Raw genomic sequence first — 19,209 nt, 5'->3', positions numbered from 1 at the left:
TTTTTTTTTTTTTATGGGGGTCTCTTCAGTTTTCCTGTGTCAAGGGGATGGCAGAGGTTTTGAAATACCAAACCACATCAGCATTATGACCAGTTGATGCCAGGAGGTCCCTGTTTTGCCCAAGCCTGCCTCAGAATATGGGAAGAGGGTGAGGCTTAGTTAGGATTATGAGAAAGAGTCTTTATCTGCAGTAGGGACAATGTGTAAGAGATAGAGAGTACTTGTGAGTACAAAGGACAAAAAACAGGCATCATACTACTGAGTCTGCCATCTTAAGAAAGGGGTCAAGTCCCTAAGCAGACTGGGGACCCAGCCAAGGTCAGTTAGACCACAAACTGCAAAACAGGGTCAGGGTACTACATTTAGGAACTAACGGGGAGCTCACTCAGTTCCTAAGCAACTTCCTGCCAGTCTAAGGCAAAAGAGCTAAAAACCAAAGCAGCAGCTACCATTTATTTAGCACCTACCAAGAAGATTTATACATGTTAATTTAAGTCAGATCTCACAACAACCCCTTGTAACCTCAAGACCAGTTATCCCCCCTCTAAAGATTTTATTTATCTGAGAGAGAGCGAGAGAGCTTGTGCCCGTGTGGGCATGGCAGGAGGTGGGGGAGGGAGAAGCAGACTCCCCACTGAGCAGAACCCTGAGATCATGATCTGAGCTGAAGGCCAACTGAGCCACCCAGGTGTCCCTCCCCACTTTAGAGAAGAATTCAACCTTTTAAGGAAACATTTAAGACTTGGAAGTGAGCAAAAGAGATTGTTGGATATCCTTTCATTGGAGTGCTGGAGCTTGCAGGTGTGTACCTTAGCCTTCCAAGTAGGCCTGTCACAACTCTGTAGGGAGAGACTTTTAATTTTAGAACACTTCTAACAGTGCAGATAATTTCTGTCCATAGAAATGCAAATTAATCGTGTTTTATGAGATTCAACTGATTATTACCCTAAAGATCTTGTAAATTCATTTGAACATTTTTTAAGATTTTATTTATTTATATGAGAGAGAGCACATGAGAGGGAGGAGGGTCAGAGGGAGAAGCAGACTCACTGCCGAGCAGGGAGCCCGATGTGGGACTCGATCCAGGGACTCCAGGATCATGACCTGAGCCGAAGGCAGTCGCTTAACCAACTGAGCCACCCAGGCGCCCTGAACATTTCTTGACTGCATATGAATTTACGGTTCTTGGGTTTTTCCTGTGGACAGGTTGTAACAGTATCATGATTTTACCTTTTTTTTTTTTTAAATCATCATTTAATAATATCAGTTACCCCCCCTACACAACCTCACTTCGAATAAGCAACTTCAGGAAGTTCAGCATGCTGAAATATTTCATGTCAAATTTCTTAGAGTTCCAGCAACTGATTAACAACTCATTTGGTAAGGGGAAGCCCGTAGTGAGATTTTCTTTTGTTATAAACAAGACAGCAGGCCCCAAATTGAATCACTTGTGCTAAGCTCATGTCACCAAAAAAGAGACTTAATTACTGTTTCAGCTCTCTCAGAAATGGAATGTTAAATTAGGAATTGTCAGATCAGCATTAGTTAGGTAATCTGCCTGAGAGACCCCTGCCATCCCCTAAAGAAAAGTAACCTGACAATAACCAGTCTGCTTTTTTGCCTGCTAGGACTTCCTTGTTCACACTTCCTCTGGCTATAAAAGTCTTTTGTTTTGTAGAGCTCCTTTCTGTCTGCTAGATTGGATGCTGCCTGACTTGCTCAAATAAACTCTTCAAAAATTTTAATGTGCCTCAGTTTATCTTTTTAACGGGAGGAATTGGTGATGTTAGGGGCAGACATGAAAGGAGGAGGGTGCTGCTGATAAATGGCCCTGACCACTAGGATAAAGTACAACTCTCCTGTGGTTCTGTTCAGTACTGATGTTCTATAAAATGGGCACAGTACTTACCTTGCACTCATGTTGTGAATTGATCTACAAAGTGGGCTAAAGAGGGAGTAAAATATGGTATTAATGAGTTTTGGTTTTTTTCTCTCCTTTTTTTTTTTGGCAGAATAACCAAGTGCTAGGAATTGGAAGTGGCTCTACAATTGTTCATGCTGTGCAGCGAATAGGTAAGCTCTTGGGCTATCTACTGGGTTTTCTGTGGGATGGTGGGGGGAGGGAGTGGGGTACAGGTTTGGCACCTGCCCAACTCTGCTCTGAGAGGTATTTTTGGGCCTCTTCAGCCACCTTTGGGGGATGCCTGGCTTTGTTTACTCTGCTCATCTGGAGGGGAGGAGCTGATTTAAGATGAGGTCTCAGTAGAATTTTAATTCTCAGTGGTCCTGTATGTGGCCCCAGGGGCCTTGGGGGGGGGCCTTCTAAAGCCTTTGGGTTCCTCAGGCAATCTCAGACCGACAAACTGAGCTCAGTTGCCCTGTCCATGACCCTGGAGTGGATTTGAGGCCCCCCGAAGTTGGTGGCTGGTTCCTGCCGGTGCTGACTTCCTTCTGATTAGGGTGTCTCTGAGCTTACGAAAGGCTCAGGAATTATCAGCCCCTGTGGCTGTTCAACAGGTTTTACTGCCCTGCTTTTGTTTGTTAAAACAAAGCTCAGAGGGGAGGCTTGCCTGACTGCTGATTGCTTCTAGTGCCAAGGGGCAGTGCTCAGGAGACAAAGTCCAGGAATACTGTGTCTTTAAAAGAGTGGTTGTGGTGCTGGCGTGAGGGCTTCTGGAATCCTCCTCATTGGCTTACCCTGGGCTTTAGTGTTGCATACCTTTCTCCCTTAGCATTGAGTGTGTGGAGGGTTTTAGGGCACAGGGATTACTGTGGGGTTGAGTAGTGCCTTCTGAACCTCCCACGATGCAGACCCAATGATTAAAAAGACTTGAAATTTTAATAAGATAGTTGTTTCCTTAAGACTTTTTTTTTTTTCCCCAGAAAGGTATAAATCCAAAATGAGTAAGCCCACCCTCTGGGGCCTACAAATGATATTTTTTGCTAAATGTAAAAATAAAGTTCTCTTTTTTTCTGTGAAAGGCAATGTAAGGAAGTAGTTAAGACGAGCTAGACTGTGTGGGATCATAGCTCAGCTCTGCCACCTTTTAGTGATATATCTACGCAGTGAACTTTAACCAGTCGGTGCCTCAGTTTCCTCATCTATAAAATGGGAATAATAATTGCAACTCACCTTTGGGTTGTTAGGATGAAAAGAGTTCACGTGTACAAAGGTCTTTGAACGTTGCCAGGCACATAATAGTAACAAACACGTGACATTGCTCTTTTTGTAGTTAGTGTTTACTCCTTGAGCTTTCTAGTGTCCCTGTCTTGTGTGCACGATGTATGTTCACAAGCTTTTTCACCGAGGCTGGGGACACAGAATGAAAGGCATCTGTCAGTGGGGGATAGACCTTTTCTTTCCTGTTGGATTTGAGGAAATGTGCATGTGACAAGAAACAAAGTGAGGAGAGTGAAAAACCACCAATACGGCTTTTGTCTCCACAGCTGAAAGAGTGAAACAAGAGAATCTGAACCTTGTCTGCATTCCCACCTCCTTCCAGGTATGTCCTGCTTTCCATTCCGCATCATGGCACTTGGCTGCTGAATCTTCTGAGTCCCAGAGGAGATGGAGGTGTGGCTTTGGGTTGTGCACCAGGGTTGCTCTAGGTGAGAGAGCCAGGAGCAGGAGAGCAGATATTTACGGAGGATTGCTCCTCAGAAGTGTGGCTATAGATGCCTTCATGTATTCACTCAGTGAATATTTCAGTGTATTCTGTGTTAGGTATGGTGTAGTGTATGGGGAGTTTTAAAACTCTTAGCTGGTTGGACATTTGCTCCAGTACCTGGAAACTACGTGCTTTTCTTGCTACTTAAAAACATTTTTCAACTTGGTATAGTAATTCTCTACTGAATGGATGAATGGAAGATGGGTGTTTGCTTAGTTTTTACCTCCTTGCTGTCCCAGTTCACACACAGCCTTCTCTCCTGATGTTCCATACAGTTACATTTTGTTGAGGCATTCATTACTCAGTGTGTACAAAATCGTGATTGGCCAAACTCTGGCCCAGCCATGTAATGTGCTGTGATTACACCTCCTTACCTGCCTGTTATTTTCATTTTCCTAAAAGTTAAGTAAATGTTGCCTTTGTTTTTTTCATTTGCTTGGTTGTCTGCGTACTCCTTACTCATTCAACCCCAGACTCTACACAGATGGGAAAATCTCACTTCTTTTTGACACTTCTTTCTGGTTATTACACCCCACCCATTTCATCTTGGCCAAGTCTGTCTGGGTCGTTGGGGTTGGGAATGCTGTGGCAGGTGCACTTGGCTGTTGTCTTGGGGTCTCCCTTTGGAGTCAAGAACCTTCCTTCTCTTCTCTTTTGGATCATCCTCTTTCTTGGTCCTGTTTTTCCTCACCCCCAGCCTTTTGTTTTGTTTACTTCGGTTTTGGTGAAGCACATCCTTTAGGTAGCTATCCAAGTGTGTGGGATGCAAATTCGCAGACACTTTGGATATCTGAAAATGTCTTTATTCTAGTCTTTCTTGAAGTTGGTTATTTGATTTAGAGAAGTATATGTAAAATCATTTCTGAGGAATTTTGAAGGCATTTATCTATTGTCTCTGTTGTCCTAATTTTCACTTTGCTGTTGAGGAGCTTGATGCCATTCTGATTCTTGATCCTTTGTGTGAAACCTATTTTTAAATTTTATTTATTTGTTTTTAAAGCTCCAACATGGGGCTTGAACTCAGCGACCCTGAGGTCAAGACCTGAGCTGAGATCGAGTGGGACACTTACCAGACTAAGCCACCCAGGCGCCCCTGAAACCTATTTTTTTCACTTTCTGAACCTTTATATTCTTATATTAGCTTTTCTTCATGTCCAGTGTTCTGAAATTTCACCATGCTGTGTCTTAGTGTGGGTTTGTTTTTGTCCACATTGCTGGGCCCTTGCTGGGACATTTCATTCTGCAAATTCATACTCTTTGATTTGGGGGAGTTTTTTCCATTACTCCTTTAACTTTCTTGCCCCTATTTTCTCTGGTCTTTCTTTCTAGGATGCTTGTTGTATCCTTGGTGCTTGTGGCCTGTTTTGTCCTATTATCTTCTTAGCTTTGTCTTTTCTAACCCTTCTATTGAGCTTATTTACTCTCATGTTTAATTTTAAATAAGATTTTGTTTTGTTTTGTTGTCTGAGGGTTTTTTGTTTATTGTTTAATGGGTTCAACTTTTTCAATTTCTTCCCTTGTCTCCATGAAGTTGTTAATGATTTTTTGTTTTAAGATTTTTTTCTCCTTATATATCTGTTTCCTCAAAGGTTTTTTTTTTTTTTACAGTTTGTTGGAATTATAATTTATGTACAGTAAAATTTACTCTTTTTTGCATATAATTCAGAGTTTTGACAACCAACCAACACAGTCAAAATATTTTTAGATTGCTTTGGTCATTTCTTATTCTGGCCTTCCTTCGCTATCTGCTCATTTTGGACTAAGAGCCTGATTGGAAACTAGCTCATAGGATGAAGGTGGTCTTTGCTCCAGGCTTGTCTGCCAAGCCCTTTCGTTGGGGAACTCCTGATGTCAGATTATTTGTCTTCCGGCTGCTCAGCTTTCTCAGAGAAGTCTGGCCAATGCCCCTTTGGGAGAGGGTATGCATGGCTATCTGTGTGCTGGGATCCAAGTAGGGGAAAAGGGCTAGAAGACATCTGTCATTTTTCCGGATATAATCTTGCTCTGAGTTTTCAGCAAAATACCTGTGGTAGTTGGGAAAGAAGTGTCTACAACATTCTGCAATGTTTCTTTGACTCTGGGCTTGATTGTGACTTGTTTTGCCAGTGGGATGTGACCAAATGGTCACATGGTATGCCAGCAGAGAATCGAAAAGTGCTTTTGCAGTGGGGCTTGGCTCATCTTGTGGCTGAAACCATTTTGCCACCATGTGAACAAACCCAGGCTGCTGTCCTGGAGGGTAAGAGGCCGAGCAGCTCCAGGCATGTGAGACAAGTCATCCTACACCTACCAGCCCACTCCAGAGACTTCCCAGTTAGTCCATAGAATCATGACAATTAATATATAGTTGCTTTTTTTTAATATATAATTTAAAAAATTAATTTTTAAAAATTTTAATTCCAGTGTAGTTAACATATATAGTGTTATATTACTTTCAGGTGTACAAAATAGTGATTCATCAGTTCTACTCATTACTCAGTGCTCATCACTATAAGTGTACTATTAATCCCCTACCTATTTTACCCATCCCTGCCTCCCACCTCCCTTCTGATAACTACCAGTTTGTTCTCTATAGTTAAGAGTCTGTTTTTTGGTTTGTCTCTTTTTTTCTTTGTTTGTTTTGTTTCTTAAATTCCACATATGAGTGAAATCATATGGTATTTGTCTTTCTCTGACTGACTTCTTTCACTTAGCATCATACCCTCTAGATCCACCCATGTTGTTGCAAATGTCAAGATTTCTTTTTTTTTTTTTATGGCTGAGTAATATTCGTGTGTGTGTGTGTGTGTGTGTGTGTACACGTACCACATCATCTTTATCCATTCATTTATTGATGGACACTTGGGCTGATTCTGTAATTTGGCTATTGTAAATAATGCTGCACTAAATATACGGGCGCATATATCTTTTCAAATTAGTGTTTTCATATTCTTTGGGTAAATATCCGGTAGTGGAATTACTGGATCAGTGGTAGTTCTATTTTTAATTTTTGAGGAACCTCCATACTGTTTTCCACAGTGGCTGCACCAGTTTGCATTCCCACCACCAATGCATGAGGTTCCTTTTCCTCCACATCCTCACCAATACTTGGTGTTTCTTGTGTTTCTGATTTTAGCCATTCTGACAGGTGTGAGGTGATACCTCAGTGTAGTTTTGATTCGCATTTCTATGATGATGAGTGACGTGGAGCATCTTTTCTTGTGTCTGTTGGCTGGCTGGATGTCTTTGGAGAAATGCCTGTTCAATATTCACTCTTTCAAGCCTCCAAGTTTTGGAGTAGCTGCTGTGTAGCGAGAGCTCACTGATGGAGGACCCCGGTCTTCAACTGTGCCTGTAGCCAGTCCTGAGATCTGCTGTTGGACTTTCTCCAGAGAATAAACATGCTGCTTTGGGAGTAGCGGAGAAAGAGAGAGCGAGCAGGTTCCTCAGTACCCTTTCAACCTTTCAACGAGTGTTCTCTCTTTTACTCCCACTGCTGTTTCTGCTTCCTGAAGTTCGCAGTGCCATGCAGCCCCGAATCTTTTGGGAGGTTCTTTCTGTGCTGTTTATTTGGTTGCTTCTTAGCTTCCTGCAGTACTGCCTTAGGATTTGTCTTTCTCATTTTTGCCAGTTACCGTTGTCTATCAGTGGTCTCACTTCTTAAAGTTTGCTACTGTTTTCTCCTTTTTGTTTATGTGTTTTAGAAAATTTCCGTTATTACAGTTTTAAAGAGGTTTTGGGAAAGAGCTGAGCCAAAGGGAGGTATTCAAATTGCTGTCTTTAAATGGAGGTTTAATTCTGTGTTTTTAAAATAACATCCTCCTAACCCACCTGCATTTTATGGTGGTAAGTGATAACAGTGTACCCAGACTGGAAAATGCTGGCCAGTTCAGTAGACTCAGTGGAGGAGTCATTCACAGTTCACAGGGCTTTTTAAAAATTCAGTTGTTCAGAGTTACTGTTTTGTTTTTTTCCTGTCACACCCAAACTTATTTTGCATTAAGTTTAGCCAGATGCAGTCTTCTGAAATGATTGAAAAAGTCAAAAATATTTCATGTTCTACCTTTTAAACAAGTAAACCCATAGGGATTTAAAGGATTTTTTTTGGTAGATTTTTTCCTTAAAAGTTTTTGAAAGAGGACAATTTAAAAAAACGTATTTAAAAGTCAGATCTGGTCTGAGCCAAAAACAGTGTTTATTTTTCACGTCCGCGTGCAGTGCACCTCAGTTAGGCGATAGAAGGGAAAAGACAAGCTTTCAGATTTTATTGTGAAATTTATGAATAACAGGATTGCTGGTCTGCCACATGCCGCTGTCCTTAGTCACCAGAGGCTTCTGGGGGCCCAGCTGTGGGATTGCAATGACAAGGCACTGGTTCCTGTCTTTTTTCCAAAAGCACAAGCTAGTCATTAGCTTTACTGCTCCCTCCACTTTCAAGAGCTGGAAGAGGCAGATGGGGGTGTTTGCTCTGCACCTTCAGGAGACCCCTAACCCTGTGAGCTCAAGAGTGTCTGGTACCCAGCGGATGCTAATCTTAGTCAAGAACCTGTGGCTGCATTTGGGCTGAATGAGCCGGTATTGGCTTGGTAGCCCCACAATTGGGCCGCTGTGTTGAAGTTAGCATATTGGTTTCCGAGGGCTACCATGACAAGGTACCGTAAACTGAGTGTGGCTTAAAAACCAGAAATTTATTGTCTCAGTTCTGAAGGCTAGCAATCTGAGATCAAGGACTCTGAGATCAAGTGCAAGATGAAGGAGAATCTGTGGTGTGCCTTTCTCCTAGCTTCTGGTGGTTTCCTGGCTGTCTTTGGCGGTGCTTGGCTTGTAGGTGCATAGTCCTGATCTTTGCCTTCATGTTCACATGGCGTTCTCCCTGTGTTCATCTGTCTGGTCCAGATTTCCCCTTCTAGGGACACCAGTCATATTCGATCAGGGCTTAGCCCAATTACTTTGTTTTAACTTGATTACATCTGTGAAGACCCTATCTCCAGATAAGGTCACATTCTGAAGTACTGGGGGTTAGGACTCCAACCTGTTTTTGTTTGTTTGCTTGTTTTTTCAGGGGAACACAGTTCAGCACATTACAGGAAGAATGAAGCTCGTGCCATTTGTGACTCTGACTTCTGTGTGTGTGCAGGGCCACTCACAGGGGTCCTGTGGGGAGTCTAGTCAAAGATGAGAAGGGAGGGTTGTAGGACTTGCAGATGGGGAACAGGTTAAAGGGTCCTACCCTGATGGGTCTAGAGGTCAATGTACAGGGTTCTCCACGTTGTGGATGGGGATGCAGATTGTTTAAAGCAAGAGCAGATTCTGTCTTTGTGTTATTGCTTATTGTCCAGGAAGACAAGTGTCCCAGGGCTTGTGGAAGTTGGCAGGGCCTCCCAGCCATACCACATAGACAGCAATTCTCTACCGGGCTCTTTTCATGTGCCACACTCTGGGCGGCAACTGGGATGGGTTGGCTCCTGGTGCTGGTGAGGAGGCAGAATTCAGTTGGGCATAGTGATCATTGAGGGTATACTTACTGTTATAGGGATATGAGGCTTTTATGCATGGGAGGTGTTACTCACCATCTCCAGTGTCCAGTGGGTTGTCTGGCTCTTAGGCTCTTTGTATGTGTTTGTTGGATGAATTAATGCTACATTTATATGTGTCATTATTTACAAATAGAAAAGTAGAGATAATGTGTGTTTTAGAGGAAGGAGATCCTACTCCTTTCCCAGGGAATTGGGGAGGGCTTCCTGGAAAGGATAACATTTGAGTTGGGCATGTGGGGCTGGGTTTTGGGAGAAGGCAGGCCATTTCAGGGAGAGGAGGAATGCCAAGACCTCAAAGAACTCCTTTTAATATTGTTACTGTTAATAACGTGTTATTATATAAGATGACTTCAGTTCCATTTGTAAATGGACCTGTGTTCTCTGCTTCTTGTTCTTTTACCATTCTCTCTGTTTTCCTTTTCTTCTAATTCCCTTCTTAGTCCCTAGGCAGGACAAGAAGGCAGGAGACTGTATTTCTGGTCTTTACTCTGTCCCTAACTTACCACTGTGACCTCTCTGGGCATCCATTTCTTCCTTTAAACAGGGGTTTGCACTAGGTGACTCCTTCTACAATGAATTCAAAATAATTAGTTATTTACCCAACTATTACCTCAAATGATGCTAACTGCTGTAAGGTAACAAGAGTATATAAAGTGTGCTCTCTCATACTCTGATTACGGTCCAGACTGACAAATGAGACATCCTCATGAAACAGTAACACTGTCCAGTGGTGCAAGCAGTCTTTGAACTTAGGAAGTGTTAAAATGATCAATTTACATAGGATTTTTTCCTTAGGAATCCTGACATCTAGTTTTCATATAATATATCTGAATGCGGTTTAGTATTGTTTTTATTTTAAAGTACATAAAATTAATAGGAAACCATAGTACATCACACAGTTTTGTATGGTAGACTATTGCATTGAACTCTGTACAGTTTGTATCATTTTTCTAACACCCATCTGTATTCAATATCTTGTTGCTGTGGAACAGATTACCCCCAAATTTAGCAGCTTAAAACAACAAATATTTATTATCGCATAGTTTCCAAGGGTCAGGAATCCAGAGTGGTTTGGCTGGGTGGGTCACTGCAGAGGTTACAGTTAAGTTGTTGGCCAGGGCTGTGGTCATCTCAAGACTCAACTGTGGTTCAGGGATTCACTTCCAAGCTCAGTCACGTGGGTGTTGCCCTAATTCTTCACAGGCTGTTTGGTAGAGAGCTCTGTCGGTGTCTCCAGGACATGGCAGCTGGTTTCCCCTGGCATGTGTGATAAGAGAGGGGGCAGAGGGAAGAGGGAGATTAGGAGGGAAGGATCTTGCTAGAGCATGCCACCCTTACATACCCCATGGCATTCTTTATAAACTAATCTCAGAAGTACCTTACATCACCTCTGCTGTGTGCCATTGGTCACACAGAGCAATCCTGGGACTTTGTGGACAGGGATTATCCAAAGGCATGAATACCAGGAGGTGGGGATGGTCATCTTGGAGGCTGCCTTCCAGACATTCCCATTGTTAAGCTTCAGGATCTGGAATTAGGATGGTTTCTCCAGTACTACTTTTGGAGAAATCTAGGAACTGAGAAGTAATTCTGTGATACCATTTTTTAAAATTTACTTATTTATTTGAGAGAGAGAGGCCGAGCGCGTATGAGCGGGGGGGAGAGGGGTGAGGGAAGGGCAGAGGGACAGGGAGAAGTAGATTCCCTGCTGAGCAGGGAGCCTGATGATGCCACTCAGAGCTCAATCCCAGGATCCCGGGATCATGACCTGAGCCGAAGGCGAACACTTAACCAGCTGAGCCACCTAGGCGCCCCTGCAATACCATTTTTATTGTTTTCTCCCTTCATTATATATTTCTCTTTAATAAGAACAAAATCATGTATTTTTTTTTTTTACAATTTGATATTTTCAGTTAAAATTTAATTTAGCTTTTTATGTGGAAATTTTCACACTTCAAAAAGGATAAAGAACAGCACAATGAACTTTCATGTACCCATCACCCAGTTTCAGTAATCACTAATTCATGGACAATTTTGTTTTCATCTGTATCCCATTCTCCTCTACCTTGGTTATTTTGAAAGAAATCCCAGTTATAATTTGATTATATGTATTTCATTATGTCTCTTTGAAAAATAGGGAGGCTTTTAAACATCTCAGTAATACCAAAACATTTAACAATAATCTTCGGTAACATAAAAACAAACCCAGGGTTCAAATTTTCCGTATTGTCTTATCCTTTGAAAGTAATTTTTATAGTTTGTTTGAATTAGGATCCCAACAACACCTGTATATTGCAAATTCCAGGATCTTTGTGTTTTCTTCTAAGAAACTTAGGATTTGGGATTTGAAGATTGACATTGGTCATTTCATTCATCTCCATCTTTCTATAGATGAGAAAACTTGCCAAGGGTCATGTGGCTGGTTCATTTAAGATTAGAGCTGAGATTTTCTGATTTTTAATCTTGGGTGCTTTTCATTTTAAGCAGAAAATATTTTAAGACATGCCTTTGGGGGACGCCTGGGTGGCTCAGTCGGTTAAGTGTCTGCCTTCAGTTCAGGTCATGATCCCAGGGTCCTGGGATCCAATCCCACATTGGGCTCCTTGCTCAGGGAGGAGCCTGCTATCCCCCCTGCTTGTGCTCTCTCTCTCTTTTCTCTTACAAATAAATAAATAAAAATCTTAAAAAAAAAAAAAGACATGCCTTTGGAAGAGTTTTCCATCCTTTGATTCTCTGTGTATTGTAGGCATTGACATGAATACAGATCCTTATCACCTGGATTTGGTTGGTCCAAGGTCTATTTATTCCAGCTGTCAGTCCGCTCAGGGCCACATGGTGGCAGTAACCACACCACCTCTCCCCTTTGGTCAGCCCCTTTGAAAGGTTAAGGTTAATATGAAGCGTATCTCTAAAGTAAATCCTAAGTCTTCCCCAGTGTGGTGTTCTCAATTTGCTGAGCTCCTCACATAGCCATTCTGGACATCCTGCCTTTGATACATTCTGCTGAGTCTGTATATTCTTTTGCTTATTTTTATTCAACATGATTGCCTGGAGATCACTTTGTATCAACTCAGTTCTTATTTTAGGAAGGTTTTTTTTTGTTTGTTTTGTTTTTTTAAAATACTGTACTACCATAAGCTTTAGGAGTCCATGGCATTGTCTTAAATAGCAGGTCACGGAGAAGGAACTCTTAGCCTGGCCCTGGGAGTCTTCACTATATGCTCTTTGCCTCCTTCTGGCTCCCAGGATGAATTAACTTAGTTTTGCCATTCATGGAGCTATAGCTCCTACCTCTTAGTAGGCCCAGTTGGATTTGGGAGGGAACTTGGTCAGGACTCTGTGTCAAACACTTAAATCCAGAAGAATGCTGAGAATCTTTGCCACGCGCTCAGAGTAAATGAGTATGGGTGTTTTTTCTTGTTCTCCACAGGCCCGTCAGCTCATCTTGCAGTATGGCTTAACTCTCAGTGACCTGGACCGACACCCAGAGGTAAGAGAGAGAGGGGCTGCTGTGTCTTTCTGTCTCCTTTTTTACGGCTGTCACTTACGCACGGACTCTGGATATCTTGTTGAGTCTAGGAGAAAGGTCAGTGAGTCATATTAGGTTTTTTCCTGGGATTTTGAATATTAAATTTGGCTAAGGTCACGAGGGGAGAGGTTGTTAGTTTCCAGTACATTCCCTGTGGTTTAACCCTGAGGGCTCAGTATGGGCGTAGTGAAGGGGGATTGAACCCAGAGCTTCCTGTGGTCCTTGTTCAGAAGTAGAAGAGTGAGCCGGCCCACGGAGCTTACCAGTAAGTGGAGATAAGAAGTAATTATCTGAGGCAGCCATGGACATTTGGAAACAGATTACAATGAAGTGTTATGGCAAAGATGGTTGAACACATGGGCAATCCAGAGGAGACTGTGGTTGATGAGGGTGAGCAGCATACTCATAGCTAGCATTTACTGAGCCCTTCTGTGTACTACGTGTTATGCCAAGGGCTAGGTGTGTATTCAGCTCCTTAATCTCCAGTAGTCTTGAGGGCGCATACCATCATCATCCCACCTTACAGGTGTGAAAAAGACACAGAGAGGGCAAGCCATTTGCCAAAGCCACGCTCCCTGTAACTGGTAGAGCCTGAATATGAATTCAGATGCCTCTGGTGCTGGAGCAGTGCTACTTAGAAGGGTTTGTGGGGAGAGGTAATCTGTGAAGAAGAAGAAACTTGAGCAGAACTCTGAAGACAGGGTGGCCAGGGGAGGAGCGAGCATTCCAGAGGGTACTGACCTGGTCTACTAACCTGTGTCGTCCTGGTACATGTGGGCCTCAGAAGGGTGAGTCAGAACCACAGGAGGGGCTCGTTTGGGGGACTTCTGTGGGCAGAGCCAGGGGCAGAGTGTCAATCAGTGTTCAGCACTGTGAGGAGAGTGGTTTGGGCTGAAGGTGGGCCTGGAACTCACACAAAGAAGGTTGCAGCCTTCCGGGCCCCAGAGAGTTGCCATCTTGTGGCCTGGCCCCGGGGTTAGTTCAGGGCGGGGAGAAGCAGTGCAGGCTGTCTCTTCAGACCAAGGGCAGTCTCCATGAAAGGATGGAAGCACAGTGAAGCTGAAGCTCAGTACACTTTATTTACACCTGTGCCATGCCAAGCAACTTGAACTGAATTGTACCCTGAGGTTTTTTCATACTGCTGTTTTAAATAACCATACTTAAGGCTCCCACATTGCCATGCAGAGTCCAGGAGCTTCCTTGGTTTCAGATCTTGAAAGATGAATGAACCTGTTTACTCCTGACTGCTCTTGGGGTTGGTAGTGCAATTTCCTAACAGTGGGAGTGGGCAAGCCCAGACAGGTGCTTTGGTGGGGTCATAGTGGGGGTGCCTCGGATAATTTCCAATCGAAGATCACGTCAAATGTGCATCAGCTTTATAACTCTTCATTGGGTTTTCTCTGTCTGCTCAAAACTTCCTTTCTTTTTGCCACGTTAGTATGGAGACTTCTGAATCAGGGTTTCTCAGCCTTTTTTCTGTTGCCCACCCCTCCCCCAGTGAAATTTTTTTTTTTTCCCAATATTTTATTTGACAGAAACACAGCGAGAGAGGGAACACAAGTAGGGGAGAGGGAGAAGCAGGCTTCCCGCTGAGCAGGGAGCCCCATGTGGGGCTCGATCCCAGGACCCCGGGATCATGACCCGGGCCAAAGGCAGACGCTTAACGACTGAGCCACCCAGGCGCCCCCCCAGTGAAATTTTAATACCATAGATGTACTATGTATCTTTTCTGTACTTGGGGGTGGTGTCACCCACATTGGGATTGTGTATTCAGTAATTCTAGCTCCTCCACAGAGAAGCCCATCAATGAGAAAAGGGAGTGTAATGTCATGGGTAAGAGCTGCACCCAGGTGTGGTTTCCAGACCCCATATTTCTTTCCTGGTGACCCTAGTGGAATAGCCTAACCTCCTAGAGCCTGTTTTTTGACTGCTTAAATGGGAATAACTATACCTAGCTAATAGGGCTGCTAAGCATCTGATGAGTTATTACATGTTCAAGCTTTGCACAGAGTCTCTTAGTAGTTTTGTATCTTCCCTCCCTCCCTCCCCCCCCCCAACACAGATTGACCTTGCCATTGATGGTGCTGATGAAGTAGATGCTGATCTCAATCTCATCAAGGGCGGTGGGTGAGTGTCATGGGGACTTTCTTGCTGAAGAGTATCTGCTGGTTAATCCTTAGCAAAGCAGAGTGGAAGGCAGAATAAACAAATGGCCACCGTGATGTATGTGAACTTGTCTTTCTACTACTAGGAAGTTGGATGGCTGTAGAGAGGGCTTGGCATTTCTAGTCAGGAGTAGCGGCAGTCTGCTGACTAGGAACCCGGGCCTCGCCTCTTCCGTGATATTATTTATCTTAATGGGTTCTCTGTATCTGCTTCCTTTGCTGATTTAAACTTTAAAAACCGTGTGAATTAAACCAAATATATTGTTGGGGCTAGTTTATTAGGTCTGTGGGCATTAGTGTGTGATCTTTGCCTTAAAGCTGCTCTTTCCCTCTGTGAGCAGTTAGTTATATATATTCATTCGTTCGTTTGGAAAACATTTATTGGTGAATGTTTCTTAAATGTTGATTTGGTGGGTAGGGAATGGTGAGTTGAAGAAGGTGAAGTCCTGTTCTTTCGGTTCTCATAATCAAGCAGACTGCAGTGACACAAAATATGTTTAGCATCTCACCGTGCTCTCCAGCTGTCAAATAGTGGACAGACAGGTTGTCCTTCTCACATTATAGACCCTTCCATTCATGCCATGCTCAGATGACCTTTCCCTGAGCATAGATGCATCTTAGGAGTGTGCCTGGCCTGACTGGGAACCATTTCTCCCCGACTCAGGCTCATGTTTTCGCAGTCCATTTACTAGAAGCAACACGTCTTAGCTCAGGCTGCCTTAACAAAATGCTGTAGACTGGGTGGCTTCAGCATCAACAATTTCTCAGTAGTTCTGGAGATTCCTGGCTTCAGTTGGCTGCCTTGTCACTGTGCCCTCAGGGTGGAGAGAGAGCACGTGAGCTCTCTGGTGTCTTTTCTTCTAACCCAGTAATCCTGTCAGACCAGGGACCCCCCTTACAACCACATTTAACCATAATTATTTCCTTGGAGGCCTCATCTTCCAAGTGCACATTGGGAGTTAGGACCTCAATATATGAAGTTTGGGACAGACACAATTTAGTCTGTTGCACAGCATGGTGGAGTTGGGGATCTCCCTCTAAGAATTACAAATTAAATTTCTCGTTAAGTGGATTTGGGTTTACTGCCTCTGACCTTAGTCTTCAAATTGAGTTTGTTTCCTACCCTGTGTTCATTTGCCTCTTCCTATCCCCAGAGGCTGCCTGACCCAGGAGAAAATTGTGGCTGGCTATGCCAGTCGCTTCATCGTGATCGCCGACTTCAGGTACAATGTCGAGTGTTCTGTCCACTGGGGAGGTAGATCAGACCCCAACCTCATCCCCATTTTACAGAGGAAGAAATAGAGAAAGGGAGGGGCTGTCTGACTTTCTGAGACAGATGGCGACTGAGGGCAGTGTCTTGGAGGATTTTGTTCTTTTTTCATGCTGAAGGTACATATTGTTATGTTACGTGTCCATTGGGAGGAGGAGGAAACAGCTTGTCACTCTGGTGACAAGAGCATGTCCTCATATATCATTCATTTGATCCTTGCAGGGAGCCTCGGGGTAAGGACAGGCCCTGCCCATGGGCAGTGACTCAGCATGCCCTGCTTCCTCTGGGCTCACACATGACCTTTGTTGTGCATGGTCTTTGACCAGGCTCTCAGATTCTCCTTCAAGGAGTCTGGTAGAAGGTGCTTGTGCTAAGCGTGTGAATTAAAAAAAAAAAAAAAAAAAAAAAATTGTATTTACTTATGAGATATTATAGCTGTAGAAAGAACATAAATAATGAATACCTGTATAGCCACAGCCAGTCATACCCAGTTTTAACATTTTTGTCATATTTCCTTCGAGTACCTCATTTCTTAAATAGTAGACCAGAGCCAGAACACTTGAAGCCCTGTGGTTGTCCCTGCTCTCTGCCCTTGCCCACTCACTATGTCTGAATTTGGTGTTTGTCTCTACCCTTGAGCTTATTTATACTTACTGTATTTTTTGACTTTCTTCCCAGGAAAGATTCAAAGAACCTCGGGGATCAGTGGCACAAGGGAATCCCCATTGAGGTCATCCCAATGGCCTATGTCCCAGTGAGCCGAGCTGTGACTCAGAAGTTTGGGGGCGTGATTGAACTTCGAATGGCCGTCAACAAGGCAGTAAGTGGCCAGGGAGGTTTCCCAAGGGCATTCCAGGTTCTCGGTGTGGTGTCCTCCTTTTTGCTTCAGTAGAGGTCCTCTGTTGCATAGCCTGGGTAGTCAGCTTTTACATATGTATTTTTTTTTTTTTAAAGATTTTATTTATTTATTTGAGACAGAGAGAATGAGATAGAGAGAGCACGAGAGGGAGGAGGGTCAGAGGGAGAAGCAGACTCCCTGCCGAGCAGGGAGCCCGATGCGGGACTCGATTCCGGGACTCCAGGATCATGACCTGAGCCGAAGGCAGTCGCTTAACCGACTGAGCCACCCAGGCGCCCATACATATGTATTTTTAATCAGATTATTGGTTCATTTTTAGAGTCCTAGCTTTATTAGTTTCTATATTCAAACTCATGTAGATATTACCACACTTAATGCTGCACATATTCTCTGCACAAGTGGGGGATTGATTCTTTTTCTCGGTCCCTTGGAGTCTGATGCTCCTCAGGTGATTGGATCTTTGTACCTGCGGTCTGGACTGCAGGGCTTCACGGTGGCTAAAAATGGGCCTTGGGAAGCACCCCGGGGCAGGAAGTTTTCCAGGTTCATGGTGTAATTTTCTTTTTCTCCTCTCATTTCATTCTGTTATTAAATGTGACAAGAAGTAGAATTTCCTGGGGGATGTGAACCCCTCCTTAGGAATACGCTCCAGAAACTTAGTGGAAATGTTTCTCTTCAGCTTCTAAAGTGGGCTGCACTTTTTTTTTCCTCTTCCACTTAAATAAACAAACTAGCAAAAGTAATAACCTAAAAACTAACTGTAATTATAGATATAACCGTATAACAGGTTTGGAAGATACAGAAGAGAAAACAAATGATCTCTAACTCTACCCTGATGCATTTTTTATATTGATGTTGTTTTTTGTAAAAACTCAGTCCTAATCCTAGTGGTTGTACAGAGCTCTGGAGTCTGATTCCCTCCGTAGTTGAAGAGCCCGGAGGAGACTATTGGAGAGGGAGGTTCTCTCTCATGGCTGGGGCGACTCCAGACAAGAGCGCCAGCATCCTGCCTTCCTGGGGCTCTTCACTGAACTCCCACCCCCTCGCCTCCAGCCTGCAGGAGCGGCCTAGTTTCCTTGCCTGTCACTGTGGTGTTCTGTCAACATTTGTGGTCCCAAATGCCTTCTGGTGCTCTAGGAATTTTGGACTAACTATCTAAAACTACCCCCTGCTTTTTTTTGACCCCAGAACGCAGCTCTGGGGGAGTGCCTGCTCGGGGAAGTGATAGGGGCGATAGCACTGCCTTATTTTGCATTACTGGGCACCTAATGTGAAGTGGTGAGAACGTTGCACCATGTGGATCGTCTGCTTTTGTTGCTGTAGTTTTTCATTCTAACCATAGCTAAGAATCGTTGAGCCCTTCCTCTGAGTCCTCACTGTGGTAAATGCTTATCCATGTGGTTTATACATAAGCTGCCTTCTCAAGTATGTATCATTATCCGCTTTTTGGAGTTGAGGAATCTGAGGCTCACAGAGGTTAATGACTCCTCTGAGCCGCCTCTATATCTGTGTGCCTTCAAGACTCAAATTCTGACGCCAGTAGCCCTGCCTTCTAGAAAGCTGAGGTGGGAGTACGGGCCGGAGCGGGTTAGTTAAGATACTTGTCTTTGGGCATCCCCTTCACTTTCCTGCCCGTCTCTGCCTACCTGTATCTACATCCTCTGTAAGTGTGGAAAATTACACCTTCTAGGGTCCTGTGGTGACGGATAATGGGAATTTTATCCTGGACTGGAAGTTTGATCGGGTGCACAAATGGAGTGAAGTGAACACAGCTATCAAAATGATCCCAGGTAATGTGAGTGGGGTTCATTGAGCATAGACACCCAAGCACTTTGTAACTGTCCCCTGCCTCTGGCCATAGGAGGCATGATGGGCGTGGGTTTTGTAAGACTTGGTTGGAAAGAAAAATTTCCTTTGTACCATGCTTGGAGTTTTTGACATCGTGCCTTTGCTTTCACCCCCCAGGAATAGTTATTGCTTACCTAGTGGCTTGTTGGGTGTGCATTTCACAACTCGTTTCAGTTGGGATAGGCGTGGAGTTGATGGAGTTTCAGAGGGGGTTTGCCTTGAAATAAGCTCATCCTGTCTGCATAGAGCCTTCCCTTCTAGAAGCTTGACTGTAGCCTCTTTCATTTTGGGGGGCTCTCTTCTTGTGTAGTGGGGGTGTAACGCAGGTGCTGCGCTGCATGTTAATAGGGAATG

At 43.8% G+C, this 19,209-nt stretch overlaps 1 protein-coding gene across 7 annotated transcripts in view; it reads left to right on the top strand.

Annotated features, from left to right (window-relative positions):
• RPIA (ribose 5-phosphate isomerase A) overlaps window positions 1–19,209 on the top strand; it is a 91,195-nt gene that overhangs the window by 5,665 nt on the left and 66,321 nt on the right. For 4 of the 7 annotated variants that reach the window (XM_045884577.3, XM_064572222.1, XM_064572221.1 and 1 more), the window contains exons 2-7: window positions 2,013–2,073; window positions 3,448–3,503; window positions 12,615–12,674; window positions 14,776–14,840; window positions 16,033–16,101; window positions 16,827–16,968. In XM_045884577.3, coding sequence (XP_045740533.1) covers window positions 2,013–2,073; window positions 3,448–3,503; window positions 12,615–12,674; window positions 14,776–14,840; window positions 16,033–16,101; window positions 16,827–16,968 — 453 coding nt within the window. Of the gene's footprint in view, window positions 1–2,012; window positions 2,074–3,447; window positions 3,504–12,614; window positions 12,675–14,775; window positions 14,841–16,032; window positions 16,102–16,826; window positions 16,969–18,697; window positions 18,798–19,209 lie in introns of all 7 variants that reach the window. The other 3 variants (XM_064572219.1, XM_064572220.1, XM_045884575.3) reach the window with 1 other exon arrangement.

The sequence above is a fragment of the Mirounga angustirostris genome, unplaced genomic scaffold (genome assembly GCF_029215605.1).
Source record: "Mirounga angustirostris isolate CCGP_5_RB_7025 unplaced genomic scaffold, mMirAng1.0.hap1 SCAF_10, whole genome shotgun sequence".
Lineage (NCBI taxonomy): Eukaryota > Metazoa > Chordata > Mammalia > Carnivora > Phocidae > Mirounga > Mirounga angustirostris.
Note: the sequence above shows the minus strand (reverse complement) of the source record. Positions and strands in the feature narration are given on the sequence as shown.